The sequence below is a fragment of the Rhineura floridana genome, chromosome 7, assembly GCF_030035675.1.
Source record: "Rhineura floridana isolate rRhiFlo1 chromosome 7, rRhiFlo1.hap2, whole genome shotgun sequence".
NCBI lineage: Eukaryota > Metazoa > Chordata > Lepidosauria > Squamata > Rhineuridae > Rhineura > Rhineura floridana.
In genome coordinates this window covers 102,698,592-102,725,610 of record NC_084486.1, presented here as the reverse complement: position 1 = coordinate 102,725,610, position 27,019 = coordinate 102,698,592, and the positions used below count along the sequence as shown (strand labels likewise).

At 39.7% G+C, this 27,019-nt stretch overlaps 1 protein-coding gene across 1 annotated transcript in view; it reads right to left on the bottom strand.

The window, feature by feature from the left end:
* Positions 1 to 27,019, bottom strand: part of CLSTN2 (calsyntenin 2) — a 786,289-nt gene that overhangs the window by 472,365 nt on the left and 286,905 nt on the right. The window contains exon 2 of the mRNA XM_061636759.1: positions 19,789 to 19,911. Within this exon, the coding sequence (XP_061492743.1) occupies positions 19,789 to 19,911 (123 nt within the window). The remainder of the gene's footprint in view (positions 1 to 19,788; positions 19,912 to 27,019) is intronic.

Here is a 27,019-nt window from a genome sequence, read left to right as displayed (position 1 = left end):
CATCAGAGGATCTTAGTGATCGAGATGGAATATAAAGAATCAGGTGGTCCTTAAGGTATGTTGGGATGAAGTTGTTTACAGCTCTGTGAATTGGCACAAGTACCTTAAACCTGGCCCAGTGGCCAGGTCTAGTAGACAGTTAATCATACCATTTTATTTCTCATAGTACACAACTGACAATGCTACTAGTGGGATATGCATATATGTACAGTATATAGACTCTGCAAAACCTGACTGAACAGGATTAAACATAAGAGAATGACTTATTTCATGTTATTCTCATATGAAAAATATGCAGCTGATACAAGTGTACAGAAAGAGGAGGAGCCTTAATGCAGCCTTTGCAACCTGGAGCCGTCCAGATGTTTTGGACTACAATTCCCAGGGCTGATGGCAAGTGTATCCCAAAACATCCAGAGTGCATCAGGTTTCCAAAGGCTGCATTATTGCACCAATGTAGGTCCTGCCTTTAAATGGGGGAGGGTTTCCCCTCATCCTACCCCTTAAACCAAAGGTGACTCAGGAGTTACAGGGAGGTTATCTGTGGCATCTGGGCCAATGAGGAAGGAAGGGATAGCTGGCTTTATAGGCTGTCTCCTCCTGCTACCTTTATTCTTTCTGGCTTTACTGAGGCGGGAGAGGCTGTATCTTTGGCGGTTGCATGGTAGGCCAATGCTGAAGCCTTCATGGTGGTGCAGCCTATCATGAGGTTGAGTGGTGTTGGCCTTTCGAGACCCGGCTGACTCCAACATAAGTAACAAGGACATCCTTTTTTCCTTTCAGGACACATGCGGCTACTGTCATGGTACCTACCAACAGCTCCCACCTTAATCCCAGCCCTTGCGACCCAGTTGCCCTAAGTGGGTCTTTCATGGTGCAGTAGTGGCTTCCATGGCTCCAGGGTGCCCAATTCTGGCAGTCGCTGTGGTGCTCGCTGGCAGATTCCTGCCTTGTCTTCCCTGCCTTCAAAGCTCTTTTTCACTCCTCAGTGGGGATATTGAGCAGTGAAGCTGCAGCACCGCAGCTTTGGGTGTCAGCCCAGCCTGGGCTAAGCATCTGTTCCCCCTCAGAGATGGGTGCTGGTTTTCCCAATGCTTGTATTGTTCCCCCCTCCTTCAGGGCTTTGTAGTATAGGGTGGTGGCTCTCTCCGTCCCAGGTTTCTGCCTTAGTGCATCCTGGTGCTAGAGCATGTTGATCAGACAGCAGTGTAAATTGCTCCCCCTGAATTTCATTGTTCCCATAATTGGTGGCTAGGCTGTGGTGTGCCCATGTTGGCTGGCTCATAGGAGCATGCCCTGGGCTCTACGTCTTGCTTGAGGGAATTCCTGGGAACCCAGGTATAATAATCCCCCCCCCGGGCTTGGCAGGTTTGGGAGGCATTCAGTCACCTGACCTTCTTTTTGCTCTTTCTGGGGCACATATCTGGGTCACTTCTGGGTGCTGTGGCTCTGCATCTAGCTTCAGAACATGAAAGTGGTGAAACAGGCTGCCCACACCCACCCACTCTTCTGGCAAAGAGGAGGATCTCAGCACAATGGTCACACTGCTTGCTTGGGTAGAGGTCTTGGAGAGGGAGTGGGCTGCTCCTTGGGATCTGGGGGCTTTTCTTAGTAAGACTCAGCCTGCCAAACTCAGCTAGTTTGGTGTGTTAAGCTAACATTTTGAGTGATCTTGTTGCCAGGGTATCTGAATTGGAGAAAGGGGTGGTAACCTAGCCAGCAGATGTTCCATACTGACCCAGAACCACCAGCTTTGCTATCTTTTTTTTTATTCCAGAGGTGCCTGTTGACTCAGTGTTCCTGGCAGGGAGTTCTGACCCAGCAGTCCTTACATCTCCAAGCACACTTATAAGTGAGTCCCTGGTTACATACACTCACCATCTGCACTCACAGCTCCAAGTGCTGCCAATACAGTTGCAGCCTGGGGCCAGGCACCTCTGGGGGTGGTGTTTCAACCCTCTTACTTCAGTTGGTTTATAGGAGGGATATTTTGGTCCCTCTCTAGCCCCAGCTGGCTTGGCCGGCAGTGGCGATATCCTGGCAACCTCCCTCTATGATAGTGGTGTAATCAATGCACACATTGCCCCTTCCCCCAGAGTGACAATTCTCTCCCCTTAGGGGATCATCTCCTACTGGGGGGAGGGTGATGATATGCTGCTTTCCAGGGAGTCAGAGACTAAAACCAGAGGGGGGAAGTACAAGGATAAGATGACCAAGAAAAAGAAGGTGGGCCAAGTTTGGCCTAATTGGTTCAATCCGTATATGGTCTATATGGGTGTAATGACTCATGGTTACCCTTCCAGGGCTTTATCTATGATAAAGTACCAAGACATAACACATACGACATTCAACAATATATCTGGCCCTGCAAGGTTGTGCTTTGACAATAATTTTCATCACAGGGGGGTCCTGGATCCCTCCATGAGATGGGATATTGAACACCAAGGTCTGTGGCTGTGATGTATTTTATTTATTTATTTATTTATTTATTTAGTCCATTTATATACCACTTATATTTAAATAAAACTCTAAGCGGTGTACAAGTCAAAACATCTTAAAACAACTACAAAAAACAATCAATAAAATACAGTTAACTGAACAATGCATCCTCTTTAGTATCAATGTAATATAAACATTGCATATAAAATTAAGTACAAGAAATACAAGAAAAATAATAAAATACATAATAGACTAAACAGAATATCACCTATGTTTCAAGGAAAAACAAACATGTTAAAACAAACATATTTTTAAACATAATAGATTAAACAAATCAGATTTCTTAATCACAGTATAATAAAAAGCAAAACAATTAAAACAGCTGGCCCACATTATAAGAGAATTTTGTCTTACTACTGTTGGGAAAAGAAAAAATGTTTAGTTTACTCAAACACACCCTTACAAAATCAGCACATTCATATTTAAACATATCAACATTCTAAACCAACATTCACACATACCTCAAAATCACACTCTACAAGCACTCACATAATAATTCAACCACACATCCTAAAAACAGCATACTCACATTTACATACCATAAACATCACCATTACAACCACTCAAATCTACATACAGCCAAATAATGCACACACATATTCTAAGTACAACATTCATACCAAACTCTCATACCAAACGCTCCCCCTTGTCTCTCACTGAAGGGCCCAGAAACTGTGCCCATCAGGCTCTCACCCTGGGAGTAAAGAAACCACTTTTTCCAGCATAGTAGATAATGACACTTCCCTCATCTCTCAGCTGAGGAACAAAAACCATTTAAATTTCAAATATTCACCCTAAAGAAGGGCAGGTGTTCAATCAAACAGCTCGTTGGTTTGCCTTCTCTCTCCAGCACTTACAGCTGGATTATTCTTGGCAGGCGATGGATTCCAGACGCCAAGACGACTCCAAGTTTGATGCTAAGTGCACACTTAGTGTCACACTTTGTGTGATGCTGAGGTGCTGCCCCATGCACCCCTCCCCTTTATATACCTGACGCAGAAGAAAAAAATATGGCAAAGTTGTGAGCAAATGGCAACAGCTGCAGCAGCACACAGAGTCTTTCTGAACACACACACACCTATGTATGTATGACCCCCATGAGGCCAGTGAGGGGTGATAGAGAGGATAACAGCCACTTTGTGGTTAAGGCTCAGGTGGCAGGCAGGGGTCACAGTAGGTTCAACTCCGAAAGGTCTGTTGGAACTACAGTAGCTCTGGCTGCTGTTCCTGCTGCCCCTGCCAGTTTAAATATGCCTATAGCATCTGCAGGGGTGGCCACCCCATTTTCAACTGCAATAAGGCCTGACAGTCAAAGCAGGGTGAGGGAGACTAGCATCAGTTGAAACATGGGGCCGGCAGCACTGCAAGGTAAAAAGTCCAATTAAGCTGAGTTGGCTGTAGCACATGCCCAGCAATCTGGAAGGATGCTTTCCTACCAGGATTAGAGAATTTCCTTACCTCCCTGTGCCTTTCTGAATTTGGTTAATTTGGTCTGCAGATCCTCCGGTTTGTTATATTTTAATAAATATAAATCCAATGTTTTGTCACACAAATCTTTTTCATGGGTGTGGAGGCAATGGAATCAAGATTTAATAGAATCACAAGTCATGGTGGTTGTTTTCTTAACTATATCTCAGGTTTCTGGATATTCTTGTACAGTGGGCCTTTATGTTCGTAAAACGAACAAAGACACAAAATGAAAAACTAATCCTCAAGACTCTATGATTACACTGATAATCATGACATGCATCTTGAGAACAACCCAGCATTTGATATTAACTCCTAGCCAAATAAGTATATTGAAAAGTATTGTGTTTCAGTTGACATTGGTCAACATGAGAGTTCCATGTCTGGGGCAAGTCATTTCCTGATGCTACCAGTCAACCACTGATAAATATACATGGGTGAACCAGACTGAATCAGGGCTTAGATAACAGCTTTTCTATGCTAGATAATAAGCAAACATTTACTACATAGCAAGTCTGCCTGTGAAATTTTAGAGGCAGGAAGCAGACATGCAACCACACAAAAATGAAATGAAAGGTAGTCCTCTTTTAAATATTTGGATCCATGAAACTGTTCATAACATGGTGAAAGATAAAACAAGGACTCGAAAACAAACCATCTTGTGTGAGTACAGATTTACACAATCTGCATGTTCTATTAGCCCTTTCGGGAGATGAAACTTTTGTTATGAATCACTCTGCTTACATTCTTGTAGTGCGAGTGTGCATGCTCCCAGGCCCCAATGGCAGAACCTATACACACACACTACACCAGGCGTTAGCAAAGTTCCAAATATACTGAGGCATGAATTAGAGTTGCAATTGTGTATTGATTGGCATATGTGGCAGATAAGTAGCAAAACAGGATTAAAAAATAAAAATAAAATAAAATATATATTTGAGTGATTTGAAAGCACAGCTATGTAAAAATCCGTAAGTAGTTCCTGCAGCTCAGTATCCCACACCTGGCAAGGCTGGTTCCCTATCCCAAAAGGCCAATTGACCTCCACTTCACTTTGTTGTGTTCCCAAAACAATTGTGTTGGTCTCAGAGGAAATTAATTTTTGAAGCTGGTGCTAAGAATAAGGAAAAGCTAAAAGCTACCAGTTAGCTGGACAGTATATTTGTTTCTTACATTTATGACACAAGCAAACTAGAGTGCTTGAGGACTTTGGAAGAGGTCATAAATAATGTCTGAAATGTTCAGTTCCTTAAAGCTAAAATGTATGCCCTTTGCTACAGGGCATCAACGTGACACAAGTTAATATTGGCTTGAATATGCTAGATCTTCTCTTAAATTTATAATGACTCACTCGTGACTTTAAACATTTCCAGTGTCTGTGAGATACATTTTAATATGACAGTTTTTATCACATTTAACATAAAGCTAAAATAGGTTTGATGGGACATCCACACTGATTCTGTTTTTATGTCCAATAAAAAAAAAGTGAGAACACCACTCTGTCAACATTTTTAGACTTAAGGATTTTTAACTCCCCCCCCCATATATGACAAAGAATCATTTTACACAACTTTTTTCACTACATAAATAACAGTCTCTTGTCATAAAACACTAGAGATGGAAGGATCTATCAATTTCGGTTCTCTCAGTTTCTCATTTTTCCAGTCTTAAATTCAGTTCTCCACATTTCTGCAGCAATTTGCGATATATTTTTTAAAAATTATCATGAATATTCTCCAGCATTCTACTGCAAATTTGCCCTAATAAACACATTTTGTAGGCAGTTTTGACTAATGTACACATGTTTGCAAGCTATTTCTCATCATATAATACATTTTTGTATGTTATTTTCACTCATATATTCATTTTTATGCACACTTTCCCCTAACATATGCATTTTGTAAACATTGATTGGTTAGTATTACAAAATTCAAAAAATGTGAATTTTGAAGGATGGCTGTGTTTCGGTTTTCATATTGTTTCGGGAAGTACATATTTGATAGATTCAGATTGAAATACAAACTGAATCAAAATTCTTGTTCATTCCTATCCCCCCCTCCAAAACCCATGCACATCAATTGTGACATACATCAAAATTCCATTTCAAATATACTTTCTACTTTCTTCTTTTTAAAGCATGAGTCAGAAAGGAGATAGAAGATGAACTGTGATGAATGCAACCACTGAATCAGTTTCAAAGAAATTGATTACACATTCACATTACACATCTGACTATTCCAACATAGGCAGAATACTAACACGTTCATAAAATTGCTGGATTGCATTGCACTAGCTAGCAACAGAAAAAGGTCATAATGCGGTTGACTAGTTGGCAGATTAAAGTTTTCACTTCTCCATTTCCTGCTGTGATGGTTCAGGCTACAACCTGCACCATGAGAGGAAAGGAAGGCATGCACAGCTGCTAAGAAATGCTCTCTTTTGGTTCTCACCAGTGCCACCAAGTGGATATCTATTCCTTACCTGTCTTCACTAAACAGTTATTTGGAACTTATTTACTGGCCCAGCCAACTTTTTTGTGGTAAAGCAATTAAGTGTGGGGTGAATAACAAGGTCTAAAAAGTTTTTCCAAAACAAATTTAGTTTTTATTAAAAGCAAACTGAAAGTAATATAGAAAAATAAATCAGCCTAAGTGTTGTCCAGACAGTTTTCCTACACAAGCCAATACTTATCAGTCAAGTAATTCCCAGCCCTCTTTAGCTTTCTCTCCTCGTCTCCTCTCTCTGCTGAATTTTACTTCCATATGTTATTTCTATTTTCTGCCCCCAATCTCTTGGCCAATTAGAAGGGATGTAGATATTAAATTTATCTTTACTATAATTTCTTTGGCAGCATTTTCCCCTTTCCCCATCTGAAGAGGAGAATGAAAATCACTTCAGATTTTGGGTTGAACGTTTGACCCTCCTATCAATGTTTTAACCTCTTAGTCAGAATAGTCTCTAAAAGAGAAAGTAACCATTTTACACAGAAAAAAGAGCATAAAATGGTGGAGCAATTACATTGTTTCACACCTGCTAAACTGGAAGACTGGCTTGTCTGTTCTAATTTAAAAAGCAGGACCAAACAGCAAGATTCAGCAATAGCACACAAAGAGTAATTGGAACATGTACTTTATATGAAGAACTCTTCTTCCCATGTGTTGATCCACTAGGAACAGACCGAAAAGTTTTGCTTCATTATCTCGTGTCTTTCATTGCTAGACCTGCTGTGCACCAACAATTTTATAACTCAATTAATTTGATAAAAACAGAATATTGGAATACAAAAATAGAATACTGGAATACACCTATTCTATTAAACCATATTGGGGGGGGGAGTACAGTTTACATCTAGAGTGTTAAAAATTAGCCTAGTAGTAAAATTTTGATTTTCAGCAGGAAATGAAATTAGTTCTTTCAAAAGATCTGAGGGTCAAGCAGGGTTACATTATTTATTCTAGGGGCCATTTTCTTCCTTTTAATGTTTATTATGATTAAATCTATGCAAACCATTTAGTTAAAAAATCTGAAATTAATGCAATCAATGGACATCTAAAAATATAAAGTGCATTTGTTTAAAGCCATAACACAGTATTATGCATGTTTACCGACAAGCAAGTCATCTTTGAGTTTGATGGAACTTCTGTCCAGAAGGAATTTAAGCTTTATATGTCATTCTTTGAGGAACCAGCTCCTCACAGCCTCTTTTGGATTGACTGAGCTGTCTGCTACCTACTTCCACCTGCTTCTTCAGAGAATAAGGTTTTTGACTTAGAAAAAAGGAATAGAGAGTAGAAGGGATGGCACGTAGAAGCTCATGCAGAGTGAGAGTCTGAATTAGAGGAAGAACTTGCTTGAGAGAACGTTCTTTCTTGTGTATTGAAGCACAACCACTTCATTTTTGGGTGGCCTCTTCTACATCAAAGTTCTTGGGCTTTACTCAGTGCAAAATCTTGTGAGGGCCAGTATTTGGGATCCTGAAGTCTCAAGTTGTTTGGGCAAGAGATGGGAACAGAGTGTATATAAAGGCTCACTTCCATCTTGAGTCAGGATATGGTAGAAGAAAGGTAGGCACTTATAAGCTAGGGTAGAAGAACACACTGGGCTACAGTTATACACACTGGGCTACAGTTTAGAGGTTCTATTTACAATCAAGTGGTATATACATTTTGTTATAAATAAAATAACATTAAAATAAATTAATACAGCTGATCACTCATTAGTACATGCTGAATCACATCAAAAGGCCATCTGTTCCAGCATTCAGTTCTCACAGAGGCTAACCAGATGGAAGCAGGACATGAATATCACAGCACTTTCCCCAGCAACTGGTAGAATAGGTGATTGATGGCTATCCTCCATGAATTTGGCTAATCCCCTTTTAAAGTAGTCTAATTTGGTGGTCAACATGCAACTTGTGATAGTGAATTCTATAGTTTACCTATGCACTGTCTGAAAAAAGTGCTTTCTCTTTTCTGCCTTGAAACACTCACCAGTTTCATTGGAAGACTCTGTGTGCTAATATTATGAGGAAAAAGGAGAAAAAACTTCCTCACTGCATGCTTTCTCCATACAATGTATTATGTTAGCCCTTCTTGCCTTGTTTCTAAACGGAGAAACCCTAAACATTGTAACCAGATGTAACACACACACATGCTTTATATTATCTTATTAAAAGAGTTTAATCTTTACATGTTAGGAGTAGGTCCCTATCCAATTACAGCAAACTTTTTCTGGCACTCCAGTCTAGAGACCTGTATCTCCAGGAAGCCTTTCACACCACAGCTGCAACTTGATTGGGAGGACATTTTGTTTCTTTCAGATTGATGATAGAGGTGATCACCCCTCATGTGCTGAAAGGGGCACTGAAATCCTTACCTCAGGCCACATACCTCACTGGCTATTTATTTGGTGACCATATGAAGAGGCCACATGCATGTACAGATATACTTGTCTAAGGCTTCTCTATGCAATATCCTGTTCAACTGCAGCTTTGGACTCACAGAGAAATAGAAGCAGCCTAACAGGGTCTCTGACTGACACCAGCTACTGTCCTGTTTTCACCAGGTACTTCAGGAGGCAGATTTCGCAGCACTGATACTGTTGAGAGCAACACCAAGGAAGTATTCAGAGCCAGTCCAAAGTCAGAATCCCAACAGAGTCCACAACAACAAAGGGGTCAGGCAAGAAGTAAGGTCAAGAGCCCACAGTTTGTGGACAACGGAGAGCAAGGCAAAAGGCAGGTCCACAGTAGTCTGAGGTCAGGTCTGGAGTCAACAGGCAATCAGCAGACACATCAGGTACAGAGCTGGCATACAGACGTTGTTATAGCAGTCCTTCCAGCCTAGCACTGGAGGTTTATGCTGGAGCTGCTGGAAGCACATCCAAATCTCAGCTGACTCCCATTGACCACCTGCAGCCAGATCATGACTCCTGAGAGGCCTGGGCCTATAGTTGGATACTTCTCCAGATGGGCCGGATCTCCCTCGAGCATAGAACTTGTTCAGCCTCAATGTCAGAGGCTGTACTTGCCCCAGGGACAGAGAGCCCATCATGGGCCTCATTATAGAACCCTACCTCCTCACCCTCAGATGGAACCTGAGCCAGGGCTGGGTCCAAGGCCAGAGCCTCCTGGTCTTCCTCTGATGAGGACTCCCCTGACTGAACTCGACACCTACTGTCCTGCCCAGAGTGTGAGACATGAGACGGAGGTGAGACGAAGTAATTCTTGTTTTATTAAAGTAACGGTTACATCAAAAGCAGTGAGCTTCATAGACCTAGCTATGCTGACTCACTAATGACCCTAACTAGGCTAACTAGACATTCTCTGCAACTTATGGAGTAAGCTGACTCAGCACCCCAATCAGGGGGTGCCACTTTAAATAAGGAAGGTCTTAGCCATAATCTCTGGTTCCTGCGAAGTATCACCCTCTGACCGTCGCACTTCTTGTGTCGTCTCGCGCAGGGCGAAAGGGGGCAAGCCTCCATCTGCTCATCTGACAGCAAAAGCTCACTAGGTGCCAGCTCAATCTTGGGGGGGCGGGGGGCAGGATGGTGGAGAAGCGTTTGAAGTGTCAGGTGGGGAATCCTGGGGGATTGGAGTTGGCGCGCATGTCAGATCACTTGCCAATGGCTCTGTTGGAGTGCTTGCAGTCGGAGTGGGAGCCATGTTAATGGGAGGGCTGTCCATGGGAACTTGCGGGCTGTCAGCATCCCTTCCTCAATGTCCTCAAAAACCTCCTCCTCCAAGACCTCTCCCAGATCCACCTGGGGGAACTGGGGCTCAACACCTACTCAGAAAAGTCAATTAGGATCAGTTCTGTTTCAGCAGCAGCCAAGAAGTTAACATATATGGGTAGCTTCCAGTGTGTTAGTTCTTCTTTTGTAGCTATGGAGATATATTGCTTCAGCAGAGAACTGAAGCCAATGTAGGTTGGACAAGACCTGTACTGTAGTTCACTTTCTTGAGAGGATCTGTCTTAAAGGGCTCTTTTCTAGTTCTGCAAGTGCTAGCTCCTTCAGTGTGGAGGATATGGTGATATTATTGGAGGCTCATCTCCTGAAAGTTGAAGAGCAGTATCAAGCTGAGAAGTACCAGGAAGAATTGCTGAGGCTTCTCCCCACCCACATGAGTGGGCAGTTTCTATTTCCTCTTCATTGTATGTTAGTCAGAGAAGTGTGAAGGGTAGGGTTTAGAGTTTATTACACAAGAAGGGGGATCCTGATTGTGTTAGGATTCTGCCTAGAGCAGCCTTTCCCAACTAGTGGGCCACCAGATGTTGTTGGACCACAATTCCCATCTTTCCTAACCATTGCCAATGCTGGCTGAGGCTGATGGGAGTTGTGGTCCAATGCATACACATATGCATACACATGCATGCATATATGGTCCCTTGCACCATGGCTGGTGAGGTGTGTGGTTAACATGTGTACCAGAGTGAAGGGGACATGGCCAGCAGATGCAACCTGCCAACCATTCCATCACACATACATGAAAGGGGATAATGTGAGCTCCCTAACGCCGAGCACTGTTGGCATTTACTGCTTTTTCCTGATTTCAGTACTCATCATCCATATCAATTTGTTGCTGTTTTCAACAGATAGATTTTAAACTATTTTGGCTTTAACTAACAAAAAAGCAGCCTGCAAGTGTTTTAAGATAAAATAAAATAAAGATTAATATCCAGACTTATTCCCTAACATATCTAATTAAAGGGTTATTGATAGCTAAACCAGGAAAGAAACTGAAGCCTTAGCAAACTAGCCTCGAGATACATTAACACAGCCAACCTGTTGTTTTGCTTGCATTTATGGTAACTTTCTTGTATCCTTTAATCAGTCCCAATCAACTTTTTTTTAATTTATGAGTAAATTTGCAGTCATATTTTTGTTTACTCTTAAGTATCCTTTTCAGAAGCCAGCAGCATTCATTATTGAACTCTCCAGAGACCAAAATCAATTTATTATAACATAGGCTTAAGGAGCAGCAAGTATTCAGCTCAGCTCCTCATGAAGGATAACAAATAGAAAAAAAATGAAATAATAAAAAACCTTTCAAGTTAGCTATCAGTAACTGTAGATTAGTATCAAAAGAACACATTACCAGATATTTGTAGGAAATCTCCAGTTCAGTTGAAATGAGTCCTGGTTTCCAGAACAATTTTGTTTGAACATTTAAAGAACATGTGAACTAGGCAAATTATTTTTGAGGACCTCTAAATTTGGGGGGCAGACCTAAGACAGGATTGGGTGTAAAATGTAATAGCTCATGAAAATTAATTGCCATACTCTGTGCAAATTCAGATTAATTTTTTTAAAAAAAACCCCTGTACTTAATGGCACAATTATTTTTCAAACAAGGAAGGGATACTCTAATAATTTAGTTATATTGTGCCATAGATTCTCCATTGTCTGTGCCCTTGAAAAAGGACACAGTGCTAACAAGCATAATAGATTACCATAGCTCCATTACCTCTGGCATCTTAATGCATCGGATTCAAGTTTTTAAGCCTTTAAAACCTTCTAAATGTTGCACCTTCCTATAGTAAACCTTTAGGTCCATTAGAAATCCCTCAGGTACCTGCATAATATTAACTTTAGGATACTTTAATTTAACCCACTTTAGCAGTGTTACCAATGTTGGCAGCAATCCCACAATTTTATATCATGAAGTTGGCTGTCCCCTGTAGAAGTTATTCACTAAATAAGCCAATTAATGTCTATTGCAACATTGTCCTTTTTAAGTGCCCTTTTTTGCTGCTACAGACTGACAGCTACTATGCTGGAATTTATATTCTTAGAAATCCATGAAAATGCTTCTAAGGATACAGTTATTTATCTTCAAGCACTGAAGTTATTTAGACTATTAGTGCTTAGAAACATTGGTAATTAAGCAGTAAATAAAAAGCTGAAGTTTATACGATGACAAGTTTTATTTATTTATTAAATTTATATCTTGATCTTCCTCCCAGTAGGAGCCCAAGGTGGCAATCAAAAACACTAAAAACACTCTAAAACATCATAAAAACAGACTTTAAAATATATTAAAACATTTTAAAAAACATGTTAAAACCATCATCTTCTAAAAAATGTTGATTGGACACAATGGACGTATAGGCCCCTTCCAATTCTACTATTCTATGAAGTCCATGAATTGTAAGTATTGGGGAATTCTAATAAAACACCTGATTCCTATCACTATTATTTGCTTTCTTCTCATGCAGTAAACAAACCACTCTATGAAAATCAGTTAAATATAGGGGTGTCTGGTTTTTGGCCGGATACTCCAGCTTTTGGGGGTCCTCTCTGGATCTCCAGGTGAGTCACCTTAATCTCTGGACTCTCTGCTTTAATTTAAAAACAAACATTAAGTTTCTAGGTAGACTGGTTCATGAGATACACACCAAAAAATCAGGCCCCCCACCAACTGTTCAATCTAACAGATCTGTTAAATCAGCTCGTAGCTCTAACCCCGCCCTTTCAGGATTGTAGCCAATAAGTGAAGTCAGGGTTGTGATTTGTTGACCTCCAGGCAGTGCCTAGTCCTCATTACAATGCCAGAAAATGGTTGTTTTTTCGTGATTATCTGAAAATCTCATAAACGGAGTAAGTATATATCTTTCAGAGTTTTTTTCTCTTGTGTGCAGGAGTCAAAACCTGGGCTGTTGAAGAGGGCAGTGTTTTGAAAACCTTTCCAATATGAAGCTTTAATCCAGTACTGACTTTTCTGGGAGTAAAGCTGCAATGCTAATCCCACACACCCGGAGTAAAACCCATTGAATTCAATAGGGCTTACTTTTGAGTAGACATGGTTAAGATTGTGCTGTAAATCAATGGGACTTTTGAGTGAACATAGCAAAGGATTGTATTTGTGTTGTAAATGTATCTCTCCCCCTCCAATCCTTTTTTTAAAAAAGTAATTAGGCAGGACTTACATAGGTATCACAGTTTTTATTATGTAGGAAACTAATACTGATTTTTTTAAAAAATAAAAGTTCTGCAATGACCAAGACAACAGTGGTCAGGCTATCCCTGTTCAGAAACAGCTGCAGCTATCTTACCAGCCAAAGCTGGTAAAAGGCACTCCCAGCCACTGAGGTCACCTGGGCCTCTAGCAACAAAGATGGATCCAGGAGCACCCCCAGACTACAGACCTGCTCGTTCACAGGGAGTATGGCCCCATCCAAAGCAGGCAACTGACCAATTATCTGAACTTGGGAACCACAAACTCACAACACCCCCATCTTGCTAGGATTCAGACTCAGTTTATTTTTCCTCATCTAGCCCACCACTGAGTCCAGGCAGTGGTCCAGTGCTTGCACAGCCTCTCCTGATTCAGATGTTACAGAGAAATAGAGCTGGGTATCATCAGCATACTGCTGACACCTTGCCCCAAATCTCCTGATGACCACTCCCAAGGGCTTCATATAGATGTTAAACAGCACAGGGGACAAGATGGCACCTTGCAGCACCCCACAGTCAGGGAGCCGAAAGACAATCACCCAATGCTATTCTCTGAAAATGACCCTGGAGATAGGATTGGAACAACTGTAAAACAGACTAGTAGTGAATGTTCCATTCCTGGGCAAGATCTTGGAACGTGTGGTTGCTGGCCAGCTCCAGGCGTTATTGGATGAAACCGATTATCTAGATCCATTTCAATCGGGTTTTAGGCCCGGTTTCGGCACTGAGACAGCCTTGGTCGCCCTGTACAATGACCTATGTCGGGAGAGGGACGGAGGGAGTGTAACTCTGTTGATTCTCCTTGATCTCTCAGCGGCTTTTGATACCATCGACCATGGTATCCTTCTGGAGAGGCTTGTGGAGTTGGGAGTTGGAGGTACTGCTTGGCAGTGGTTCCGCTTCTACTTGGCGGGTCGTCTCCAGAAGGTAGTGCTTGGGGAACATTGCTCGACACCGTGGGTTCTCCAATGTGGAGTCCCGCAGGGGTCAGTTCTGTCTCCCATGCTTTTTAACATCTACATGAAGCTGTTGGGTGCGGTCATCAGGAGCTTTGGAGTGCGCTGCCATCAGTACGCTGATGACACGCAGCTGTACTTCTCCTTTTCATCCTCCTCAGGTGAGGCTGTCAATGTGTTGAACCGTTGCCTGGCTGCAATAATGGACTGGATGACAGCTAACAAACTGAGGCTCAATCCAGACAAGACTGAGATGCTATTGGTGGGAGGTTTCTCTGATCAGATGGTGGATATCCACCCTATCCTGGATGGGGTTATACTCCCCCTGAAGGAGCGGGTTCGTAGTTTGGAAGTATTTTTAGATCCTTCCCTGTCACTTGAGGCTCAAGTAGCCTCAGTGGCACAGAATGCGTTCTACCAACTTCGGTTGGTAGCCCAGCTACGTCCCTATCTGGACAGGGAGGACCTCACATCAGTTGTACATGCCCTGGTAACCTGTCAATTGGATTACTGCAATGCGCTCAATGTAGGGCTGCCTTTGAAGACGGTTCGGAAGCTACAGCTTGTGCAGAATGCGGTGGCCAGATTGATAACGAGGACCAAACAGTCTGAACACATAACACCTGTTCTGGCCCGCTTGCACTGGCTACCAATATGCTTCCGGGCCAGATTCATAGTGTTGGTTTTGACCTATAAAGCCCTATACGGTGCGGGACCACAATACCTATTGGAACGCCTCTCTCGATCTGAACCTGCCCGGACACTACGTTCAACATCGAAGGCCCTCCTCCGAGTTCCGACTCATAGAGAGGCTCGGAGGATGGTAACAAGAACTAGGGCCTTCTCAGTAGTGGCCCCCGAACTGTGGAACAGTCTTCCCGATGAGGTGCGTTTGGTACCGACATTGCTATATTTTCGGCGCCAAGTTAAAACCTTCCTCTTTTCACAGGCATTTTAATTTTAATTTTAATTTAATTTTAATTTACTTCAGTTTTAAATTTGCTGTAATTGATTTTAGATTTGTTGATTTTTATATATATATGTTGTTGTTGCACTGTATTATGGGATTTATTGTATATGTTTTTATCTTTCTGTTGTACACCACCTAGAGAGCAATGCTAGTGAGGCGGTATAGAAATCTAACAAATAAAATAATAATAATAATAAAAAAAATAAAACAGTGCCTACAATACTCATCTCACCAAGTCGGCTCAGAAGGATACCATGGTTAATGGTATCAAAAGCCGCTGAGAGATCAAGTAAGAGTAACAGGGTCGTACTCCCCCTGTCCTTCCCACGATAAAGGTCATCCATCAGGGCAACCAAGGCCAATTCAGTCTCATAACCAGGCTGGAACCACTCCCTCCCGCAATGATGCATTGACCACATCCTGGATCCACTCGGTCAAACCCCCTCAGCAAGCTTTAATAAGCCAAGAAGGGCAAGGGTCGAGAGGACATGTTCATAAATTATTGTATGGGGTGTATGTATTTTTACACCTGCAGTGTGTGTGTGTGTGTGTATGGAGTCTCTCCAACAACCCTGTGAGGTAGGGTTGGTGATTGGAAATCAAGGCAGCTCACAATAAGAAATAAATCCCTTTAAAATCCAATAACCATAAAACAAGTATAAAAAGTTGCAAAACAGCTTAAAGTGGCATGATTCTGAATTTTGTGTTGGAAGAATGAATTTTATCTATTTATTATTTATTTATTATTTAATTTATATCCCGCCTTTCCTCCCAGTAGGAGCCCAGGGTGGCAAACAAAAGCACTAAAAACTCTTTAAAACATCATAAAAAAAGACTTTAAAATAATTTAAAACAAAACATCTTTAAAATATTTTTAAAAAGCATGAAAAAGCATCTCTTTTTAAAGAGAAAATGTTTTACAATATATTAAAAAGCCATTCCAACAGCCGCAGACTGGGGTAAGGTCTCAACTTAAAAAGGCTTGTTGAAGTAACAAGTTCCTTATCACTTGAGGTTGCAGTTCACTGCACATTTCCGTTTGAATACATTTGGACTTGCTTCTGAGTAAACAAACATAGGATGGCACTATAAATATATTTACAAGTTGTGTGAATAATAAACATATATGATAGTCATGCTTATATAAATATTTATTCATACTGTGTCCCAATAAGTATTTGATTTCACACTATGGTTGTAGATTATTTCCTCTACATTTTAAGTGTGCCCTTCTTCCTTGGGGTGTTCATGGTTCTCTGTTGTTTTCATCCTGAGGGGCAGATAGGCTGAGAGATGGTGAGTAGCCCATGGTCACCCAGTACACTTTATAGCTCATTTCCATTTTGAAAAATTAATTAAAACAATTTATATACAGGCAAAGTTTATTAGGTAGATCCACATAATACATTTAAAGCACATCCAACTCACATTTAAAGCACATGACTTCCCCTAAAGAATCCTGGGAAGTGTAGTTTCCCTCTCACAGTTATAGTTCTCACCACCCTTAACAAACTACTGTTCCAATGATTCTGTGGTGGGATTCATGTGCTTCAAATGTGTGTTTAGTGTGCTTTAAATGAATGGTGAGCATCTGCTCTAGGTATGATGTGCATTCAAGAGTGAGTTGAAAAGAACAATTTTAAAAGATACTTTTTTAAACAGGGGAAGGGTTGTAGCTCAGTGGTAAGGCATACACTTTGCATGCGAAGATCCAAAATTCCATTTCTGGAAAAGACTATTGGCTGGAATCCTGGACAGCCAATGCTAGTCCATGTCATCAGTACTCAGCTAGATGGTACCAAATGGCCTGACTCAGTATAAGGCAGATTCCTTTCTTCCTAAAAGTGGGAAGAGACTCAAGGGCCACAGTGACTCCAAAATTTATTCATGTATTTATTAACAACATTTATATACCACTTTATTATAAAAAATTGCAAAGCAGTTTACAGAAAGAATTAAAACAATAAAATTATTGGCAAAACAGTTAAAGAGGTATTTAAAAACATTCAAAATAATAAAACCAACAATGAGTTAAAAACAGATTTAAAAACATAATAGCTTCTGCATGCCTGGGTAGGGTTACCGAAACAAAATTTTAGCAGGTACTGAAAAGAGGCGTCTGCCTAATGTCAATAGGCAAGGTGTTCCACACTAAAGTGTAGAAGGAAAGACCACAAAATTGCAATCAAGTTAGCTCAAGTCAATTAACAATTAAACTCAAGTTAATTAACAACAACAACAATAAATATCATCTCACACTCCAATGGCGCCCAGGGCAGCAAGCACGTCAATAACAACACAATACAATTAAAACTTCTAAAAATGGTAAAAAACCGAACCTTCTAAAACAGGTAAAACTCTTAAAAGCAATCACTTACTCTCAAACTAATAATTTCAGAGTTGTCAGAGACAGGATTTTCAGCTATCAAATGTGTGGGAAAACAGGAATGTTTTTAAATTTCTCTGAAAAATTAGTAGTGAGGGAGGTATGCAAACATATGCAAACTTCTTAGAAATGTGAATGAATAAAGGTGCAATCCACCTCCCAAGCTGAGAGGCTGGTGGATGTGGCATAGCTGCAGCAGAGGAACAAGGGTGTCAGTGCCACTGGGCACCACCAGCAGAGCTTAGTGGAAAGAAAATAAAAGAGCAAAAACAGAGCTATTGTGTGCTTTTACTTAGAACACTCTTCTCCCCAGCTTATGCTGCAACTGGTGGTCATATGACCAAGCTGAATGGATGCAAGATACAGCATAAGTCCACCACCCCACCCTGCCACACCCCTGGAATGCCTCTTTTGGGGGACTTACACTGGCTTAATTTATGTTGGTCTTGGCTGAGCCCCGAATGAGCTGGGAGGAAGGACTTATGCTGGTGTAGCCCAGCTAAGCTGGGACCCAACGGACTCAGCCAGAGATCCACTATCCTGACTCCCCTCACTCTAGCATAAATAACTATATGATTGTACCCTAAATTGTTTGTTAAATATACAGACCATACTTCTGGAAGAGGGATATTTTGTAGTCAAATAAAAAGCAGCTATGACAAAAATCAATACAAAAATAGATATACTTCATTTGTTTATATCAAAGAGATACTTACAATTTTCCCACTAATACTATGTTATGATATCCAGCAGAGAATCAATAAAAGAGATTATAAAATTCAGAACAGAACTGAGGTATAGCAATTGAAGTTAAGTGGCCTCATCAATTAATTGTTGACAAAAAATATCACAAGAACAAAAAAGTGGAGCTAGAAAGATTATAGATTTACACAATCACAACAAAAATAAGAGAAATAACCGAAACAAGAAGAAAAACAAAGAAAGAAAAGAATAAGGAGAATGATGGCTAAAATTATTTATATCTTCTCTATGAGGCCTAAGACACTATACCATCCCCTTTGAAGTAAACAAACCTACAGGGATGGCAGAAATAGTTTGAACACAGCATTAACTGCATTCTGTAGCATTTGTTTTCAGGGCACAGAATGTGTGTGTAAATTACTTCTACCATGACTTAAAATGTTTGTCTTCATCCTAATATACAAAATGCTATTTCAGAACTTACACATCCATTTCCAGGAACTGATCAGTTTATGACAGAATTTGAGAAACTACTGCAAAATCATACACTGGGGTGGGGGTTGGATAATCATTACAATGCAACAATAGTACTGTTATAGGTATCATATATGTGGAAAGGATACAGATTCTCAAGCCAAAATGACAAATAAATCTCGATATACCAAATAAATATTTCTGTTTATTTCTGCTCATCAGACAGTAGTTTTATCCCACCTTTTTGTAACATCATTTAATGCAACAAGAGTGTAAGCAGAAATGATTACATTTTAAAAAACAAACACCAAAGCAATCATTTTCTGTTCACAAAGTTCATATATGTAGTTCACTAACCGTATGGGAGAACAAATTATAACTGTAAAAACTTCTGCTGACAATTCACCCTATCTTGAAACCCTCCATTAACACTTCCTATCTTAATTCTGACAATAATAAAACTTAAACATCATTAAACAGGATGCAAGTAATTGTAAAATATTCCCTAAGTAGTTCACCAAGTGCTTACCAGCAAATGAACTTAGTGTAGGCAATCAGAAGTGACAATTTACATAGAGCAAACTCCCAGTTTATGTTCTAACAAGCAGTTTCTGAATATTCACAACCCCACAACTTGCTGAATTACATTGCTTATGGCCTATTTTGCCTTCATAGTGAATGCACAACAGTCAGAAACATGCTTCATTTCAAGCTCTATGAAACTAGGTTTCAAGTTAGATGGTTCTGCATATAGAACACTGAAGCATAGTGTTTTTTTGATGTGCTATCAGTATACTGTGTACAAATTGTATAAAATCCATTGCATGAGCTTAACACAAAGTTGATGGCAGCATTCAGCAAGCATAATTTCCTACCTGCATATGGAATAGGGGCATCTTTGTCCAAAGCAACCAAGGGAGGATCCAAAATGACTGTGTCATTGTTTTCAGTAATAACTCCATGATAAGAAGTTTCAATCCATGGCTTGTGTTTGTTTACTAGAAAAAAGAAAACAAGTTTTCATTAGAATAAGGTTTTAATTTTTCCCCCAAGCTGTTTTTTATGTTATCTTTTCGGTGCCAGGGCAAGACTTTCCTCTTCTCCCAGGCATTTTAGCATGTGTTTTTAAATTGTTTTTAAATTTTTGTAAATTGTGTTTTTAAATTGTTTTTTGTGTTTTAAAATTTGTATATTTGTTTTTAATGTTTTTAATTGCTGTAAACTGCCCAGAGAGCTTTGGCTACGGGGAGGTATATAAATGTAATAAATAAATAAATATAAAAAATTCAGTAGAAAAGAACAGAACAAGTCTCTCCTCCAGCAAAGTTTACAGGCAGGAGAAATTGGTATAGAATGTTGATTACTATCATAATCATTATTACATGTATTGAACATATCCAGACCCTGTAATCTTCATCTCAGATCCTACTACTATTATTAAGCACAACAGACCAAAACAACTATTATACTGACTTTTAGTGTGATTTGCACACCACAGATGCTTACCAACTGAGGGATTTTCTCCAAGCTATAGAACCAGGAAAAAAAAATCAATGCTATACTTCCCTTTCCAGTAAGGAAGGAACTCTGATGGGACAGAAAAATCAGGCATCTTCAGAAGGCAATGGGGGCTGCATAAAATGAGATTAGGGCCTCAGGTTGGCCTACCGGCACTCTGGGGTTTCAAAACAGTGGTCTTTCTTTGCCCTACCTTGAAATGCCAGGAATTAAACCTGGAATTTTCTACATGCAAAGCATGTGGTACACTACTGAGCTACTTTCTCTCCCCACAAAGAATAATCTTTCAACCTCATCAATATCAAACTGCAGCAATCTAAAAATTAGCAATTCATTTACTGATATGATAAATTAAAATCCTTCTGGAACAAAAAGGATGAGAAAATTTATTGAAAAATGCAGCTACCATATCTTATTCACTTCTGAACTGATTACAGAATGTACTTTCAAGAGGGCACCTACAGGTTCTCACTAAATAATATTATACTGTTGCATTCACATAGCAGATCTTTATTGAATATATTCTGACAAGTAATTAAAGTATGCGAATTACTCCATATTTTTAATCGACATCTCCATCCTTGTGTTGTCAGGCTAACCCATTAATCATGAACATTTTGCAGAGTCCACTGAATAAACAGATTATGATGCAGTTGAAATAGTAAGGGGCTCCAAGTGCATCTTGCTAGAAAAAAAGAGAAGGGACATAGTTCAGTGGTAGAGCATGTGCCTTGCATGTAAAAGGTCCCAGGTTCAATCCTCACATGTCCAAATAAATGGCCAGGTAAGATGTGATGTGGTAGACCTTTGCTGAAGACCTTGGAGAGCTGCTACCAGTCAAGAGTAGACAATACTGGATTAGATGGCTCAATGGCCTAACTGGAGCCATACAGAACTTTGAGAAATTGTACATGTTTCAAACTAAACTATCATGAACTACAACTCCTGGACTCATGTGCAGATCAGAATGTAGTTGCCCTTCAAATTTTACATTTCTCCAAAAGGGTAAAGTGATATGGTGCCCAAGGGCTGCCTTTAAAGAAACCCATTCATGATTTACAAGCAATAACTACTCTGTGAAGTCAGAATGCTTGGCTACCACCAAGCATGCATGTTCAAAATGCCCTGTGTGTGCATCTTCAGTAAACTTGCAATCTAACAACACTCCTAACAGTCCCAGGGAATACCAGCTTTGGTTCAGCTGCCAAAACTAATGATGAAAAAAAGGGTAGCACATCATCACATTAAACTGCTCTCAAAGACATTTGCAGCCGCATTTTGAAAGCCCCCTAATTTATCTAAAATGAATGGATTTCAGTGGTGTTCTGCATTTTCTTTCCTATGAATATTAAAATCAGATATAAGAGACGATCTTCTCTAAATCAGCCACTTTGACTTTTGGGCCATAAAACAGTAACTCAGATATATAGAAAAGGGAAAATTACTACCAATTGGAGGGAGGTTGTTTTCTCCCAGTAGAAAATCCTAGTATGAATAAGCCTTTTCCAAAATCCACTAGTTTCTTGTGAGATAGGCACAAAAAGACTGAATGGGCAATTTATGTCTATAGCGGAGAATGAAAATGATCAACCTACAAACGCATTCTTGTTCTCACAGCAAAACTACCTATGTCAACTTTAAGTTTAATCTGAACATTAATATCCATCTAAAATCAAGGTGCATACTTAACAATTTAAATATGTTCAAACGTCATAATAAACCATAATTAATGGTTTATTGTGCATGCACAGATGGTTCTCACTTCACTCCTCTAGAATAAGCAAGAGCACCAAACCATGATTCCCAACTTACTGTCAGGTACAAACTAGGGGTCTTCTAAACAATACTGTTTTTCTCTAAACAAATCATGATCCAAAGCCAAGGAGAAGAGTGAAACTGGAGCCATTTCTGTGTTCACAATAACTCTTTGAACATATTTGCACATTATTGACTTCCTTGTGCAATGAGAAGATCTAGGGACAATGCTACTGATGCTACTTTCCTTTCAGTGAGAGAACTGGAGACTTACAGTCCTTTTGTAAGATTTGGTTCATTTACAAATAAAAAACAGAGTATAGGAACAACGAATAAGTACTTCTACAAGGCAGCAGATATGTTACCCCACATTACATCCCTCCAAAGATCCCCCATACCCATAAATGATTCACCTGCTTCAACCAACTCACAGCTTTCTCTATCTTTGCTTGTGTTTTCAAAACTGGCAGTTGTATAATCTGCCAAGTACTAATCTCAGCCCCCCCAGATGATTTATTTATTTTATTTATATAGTGCCATCAGGAGCACATGGCACTGTACATAAAATAATAAAAACAAGTCCCTGTCCAAAAAAGGCATACAATCTAAATAAAATAAAATAAGGACGACAAAGGAGGGACAAAGCAAGGACTTCAAATACACATACTCTAGGTATCCAAAATGATAGAAAATTTATATATATATAAATTGCAAAGCATTTTAACATTGAGGGTCACAGCCTGTTGGACTTTTCTATAACAGTGATAGAGATGCCAGCAGATCCAGCAGCATTGACTAAAAGGGAGAACTTTTGGATTTACTCCCTGCACACATTGGCACCACATGGTCTGAACCTGGAGGACAGTACCACCACTACTTAGCTTCTGCAAATGAAGCCCCTCTGAGCATTCCATCCTCAAAGCTCTATAACTGCCACCTTGGTAACAGCATTTGTATGTTGCCAGCTGATGAAGGCGGAAGCTGAAATGTTTTGTTAATACAATAAAAACCTCTGTTTGGTTAAACACAATTGACTGTTCGTTGGACCATCCACAGAAATTAACAGTACAATCCTGTGCACTGGAACTTACTCAATGGAACTTTCATGTACATATATAAAAGACTATAGCCTAAGAAACAGTCATATTCTTTTGTCAAAGGTTGTAACTCCCGTAAGATGTCACTTCAGCAAAACCATAGTGAGGGTCTCCCATTTGCAGTAATTAGACAGCAGATTCATAGCAATGCTTTCAGAGTTGATGTATCTTGATGACCATGTGTTTCTCCATGATAATATGCTCTGACTTTTAAATCTGATATTTAATACAATTTTCTCTTTTATGCATATTTCCATTTTTCAAGAAAGATTTCTGAAGGCTATTTTCTTTCCCTCAGTACATCTATAAAATTCAGAACTCAATGTCATACGCCTTAAATGGTTTAGTCTTTATTCAGCATTTTGTGACCTTTCTTCCCAGCATTGCACTCCAAAAATGGTTTCTTATCTCCTGTTTGTTCTCCATCAAATTCAGCTCCTCTCAATTTCTGGGTAACATTCAACAATGTAGTCTATTTGCATAGAAAGTAGGGTTTTGTACAGTTTAGTCATGCAGAATACATCTAGGCAAGTTGTTTTCCATTTCACTCCATTATGTGAAGTTTATTTCTGAGCAACTTTAGTAATCATGAAACTGAAGCAGTAACTTTTGGTTAAAGGTCTGAATGGCACAAACTTTTCATCATTGTGTCTATAATGGATACAATGAGTTCCTAATGTTAGTGATGACTAGAGATTCTTCTTGACTATCAAAATTCTTGGTGGCAACTCATGATTAGGATAAAAACTACAGTCTATTGAAAAAAAATCAATGTTTCCCTTTGAGTTGTACAGTGTATTTCCCAATGTATCTGTAATGAGTGTATTTCTTAAGGATTTATTTCTGTCTTGTATGGTGTTCCTTACCTTGGAAGCTCTGGATGACACTAATTCATTAACAAGACCGCTTATTTTCTTAATAAATGGAGATTACTTAACTTCTTATGCCTTATATTGTTAATTTCTCCTTTTCATAGAGAAAAAAATCCTGATGCTACTAGTTTTATAAAGCTTTAATATATTAGATAGCATCCAAGGCTAACGAGGAATCAAACAAGCAAATCACAATTAATGTTCTATGGATGAACATACAGCAAATGCTTATGATTCCTAAATGTGCACAATAACTTGACCAAATAAAATTATCACTTAAAAAGGAACAAGAACAGTGATAAGGACTGCTAGCAAGCATCTAACTTATATAATTTGCTTGAGTGCTTTAAAGTAATCTCTAATTACTCTCACATACAGATATGTTTGGCTCAACAACTGGGTGCTTAATTAGGTTGAAAATCCAATTGCACACTAACAGTAATCAGAAGAACACACCCCTAGGCAGATACAGTTGCCTGTATATATGCTTGTTCATTGCATATTTTTGCTCCCATGAGCTAGAAGCCCACATACCGAATTGCTGATTGGAATGCTAATGGAAATACAATTATATGCTGCTGCTGCATATATTCCTAGGGTCAGTTTTCATATTGTGCTAGACCGCAATAGCTGATATAGTCACAAGTTCCAGTAGGGTAGTCATATAACATCAGACTGAATTATAAAAATATCTGTCTGGTATATGATTTTTGGCATTTGATATCTTCTGATGTGGGGGTCACCAATGTACCACCACACCCCAAAGGACTCCCTTTGACACCTGCAAAACTACCCCAAAACCAGAGTTGAAGGTAATCAATAACAACTACTGAAGATAACTGTAAGAGCTTCCACCCTCCCACTATGGATCCCAAGGGAACCACAGGGATTCTCTTGCCTTCAGAAAACATCTGGTGACCTCTTCATTCATATTTATGTAGAGCCCTTCTCATCCTCACAGCCCTTCTGAGATGGATTTACTTAAACATTCTTGCTTCCCTGTTAATCCCTCCATCATCAGATGCATAAAAGGATCTTCCTTTGTTCAGTTTGCCTTTTCCCTCTTTGGGGTGGATAACTGGGATGGCTAGCCTCAGAATTTTCCTTCCCCCCCCCATGACAAGACTTGCTCATAACCTAGTTCTTTGCTTTCCCCCCCTTTTTCTATTACTCCTTCTCAGTCCTTACTCCCTTCCTGCTTAGAACCCCCTCTAAATGCACCACCCACAACACCTCTGGCTGGTCAAGAGTCTATCCATCTCTGACAGGGCTTCTCTACACAGCCTTATCTCCACAGCTGAAAATCAGGCTGACAGTGGGGAGGAAGCTGCTGTGTCAGCCACTCCTGATAGTAACCAATAACCACATTTGAAAATCCAGCTAGAAACTAGCTCTCAAAGTTCTCTGTTATGAGGAGTGTAGGATGTACACACACACTTTCCAAAGTAAATTCAGATTGGATGCCAGGCCCCTTGTCTTCCATTCTCATCAGGAAGAGTGAGAAAAGAAGAGAAACAATTGACAGAGACAAAGTGGTGATGGCCAAGTAGATATAGGTTGTTTAACTTGTTCTTATTTTCGAGGGGAGTGCGAACAGCAGTGTCTAGAAGCACTCTTATTTGCAGGGGAGCTTGGGCCATAGAGACAACTTTTCTCATTTCTTCCACCTTTTTGAGGTGTTTTCTATTTCCTCAGAATGGGTGGGAGGTGCACCTAGGGAACCCACCTCATGCTTGTGGGGTTGGGGGGGGGTCTCTGGGCCATCAAGACCACTCTTTTCATTTCCCCCATTTACTTTTTTTTTGAGGTTTTCCTTTTATTTGCAATTTCTTTAGGGGAACAGAATGGGAGAAAGGGGCATGGTGTGGTGTTTTCTGATCTCTTGACTAGATGGCCATCTCATGCTCATGCAGTTGCAGTGAGCTCTGGGCTATAGAGTTTTGCCTCCGCCCCTTTTTTTGAGGCAAAGGGATGGGGCTGCCCACTTGGCCATGTCATGCATCATCAGCAACATTTAAGTATTTTTTAATTATCTTTATGGCCACTCTGGGGGCCTTTATTGTCTGAAGATGAGAATAAAGATTATTAAAATAAATAATAAAACTAGTATTAGCCTGCCAGCATTAAATACATATTTTATTTACGACTGTGCATGTATATTCATGGAATAACTGAGTTCATGAATAATTCTGAATTACGTTTTACTTATTTCTAGCTCTAATCTACAACATTTCACCCACTACAGGCAACACAACAAAACAAAACTTAGCAATATTTGGAAAAGGAGATTTCTTGATCTTGTTTGACTGTTTCTGTGTTTCAAAATTTTTTGTTAAATTTTTCCATATTTGCACAATTTTTTGATCCTGCCTCTCTTTTTATTTGTGGCAACCATTCCTATGCCATGCCGCCACAGCAGCCATTTTGTACTATGCTTCACCCCCACACATTTAGCAGCCATTTTGTCACACCACGTTCTCCCATGGGCCTATAAAGCTCTGCTCTGCTGTAAGCAAATACAACTGGAAGGTTTCTTTTGCTTTGGTATGTTATGTTTGATTAAAAAGCTGGCTAATAGCATTTATGCTGGTATTTTCAAAGTTCCCAGATACCCCAACAATAACAATAACAACAACTGACCTCCAAACAGTGTTCATGAAGATATTATATGGAAACTTTTTAAAAAAGTCCTCTGATCCATTCAAAGAGAGACAAATTTAAATAAAAATGTTTGGTTATTGAAAAGGTCTATCTAATCATGAAAAAACATTATTTTTCTATGAATAATATAATTCATTTTTCTACTAATATAATCAAAGCTGACAGATATCAGCACTTCCATAGAAAGTTTATTTCATACCTCA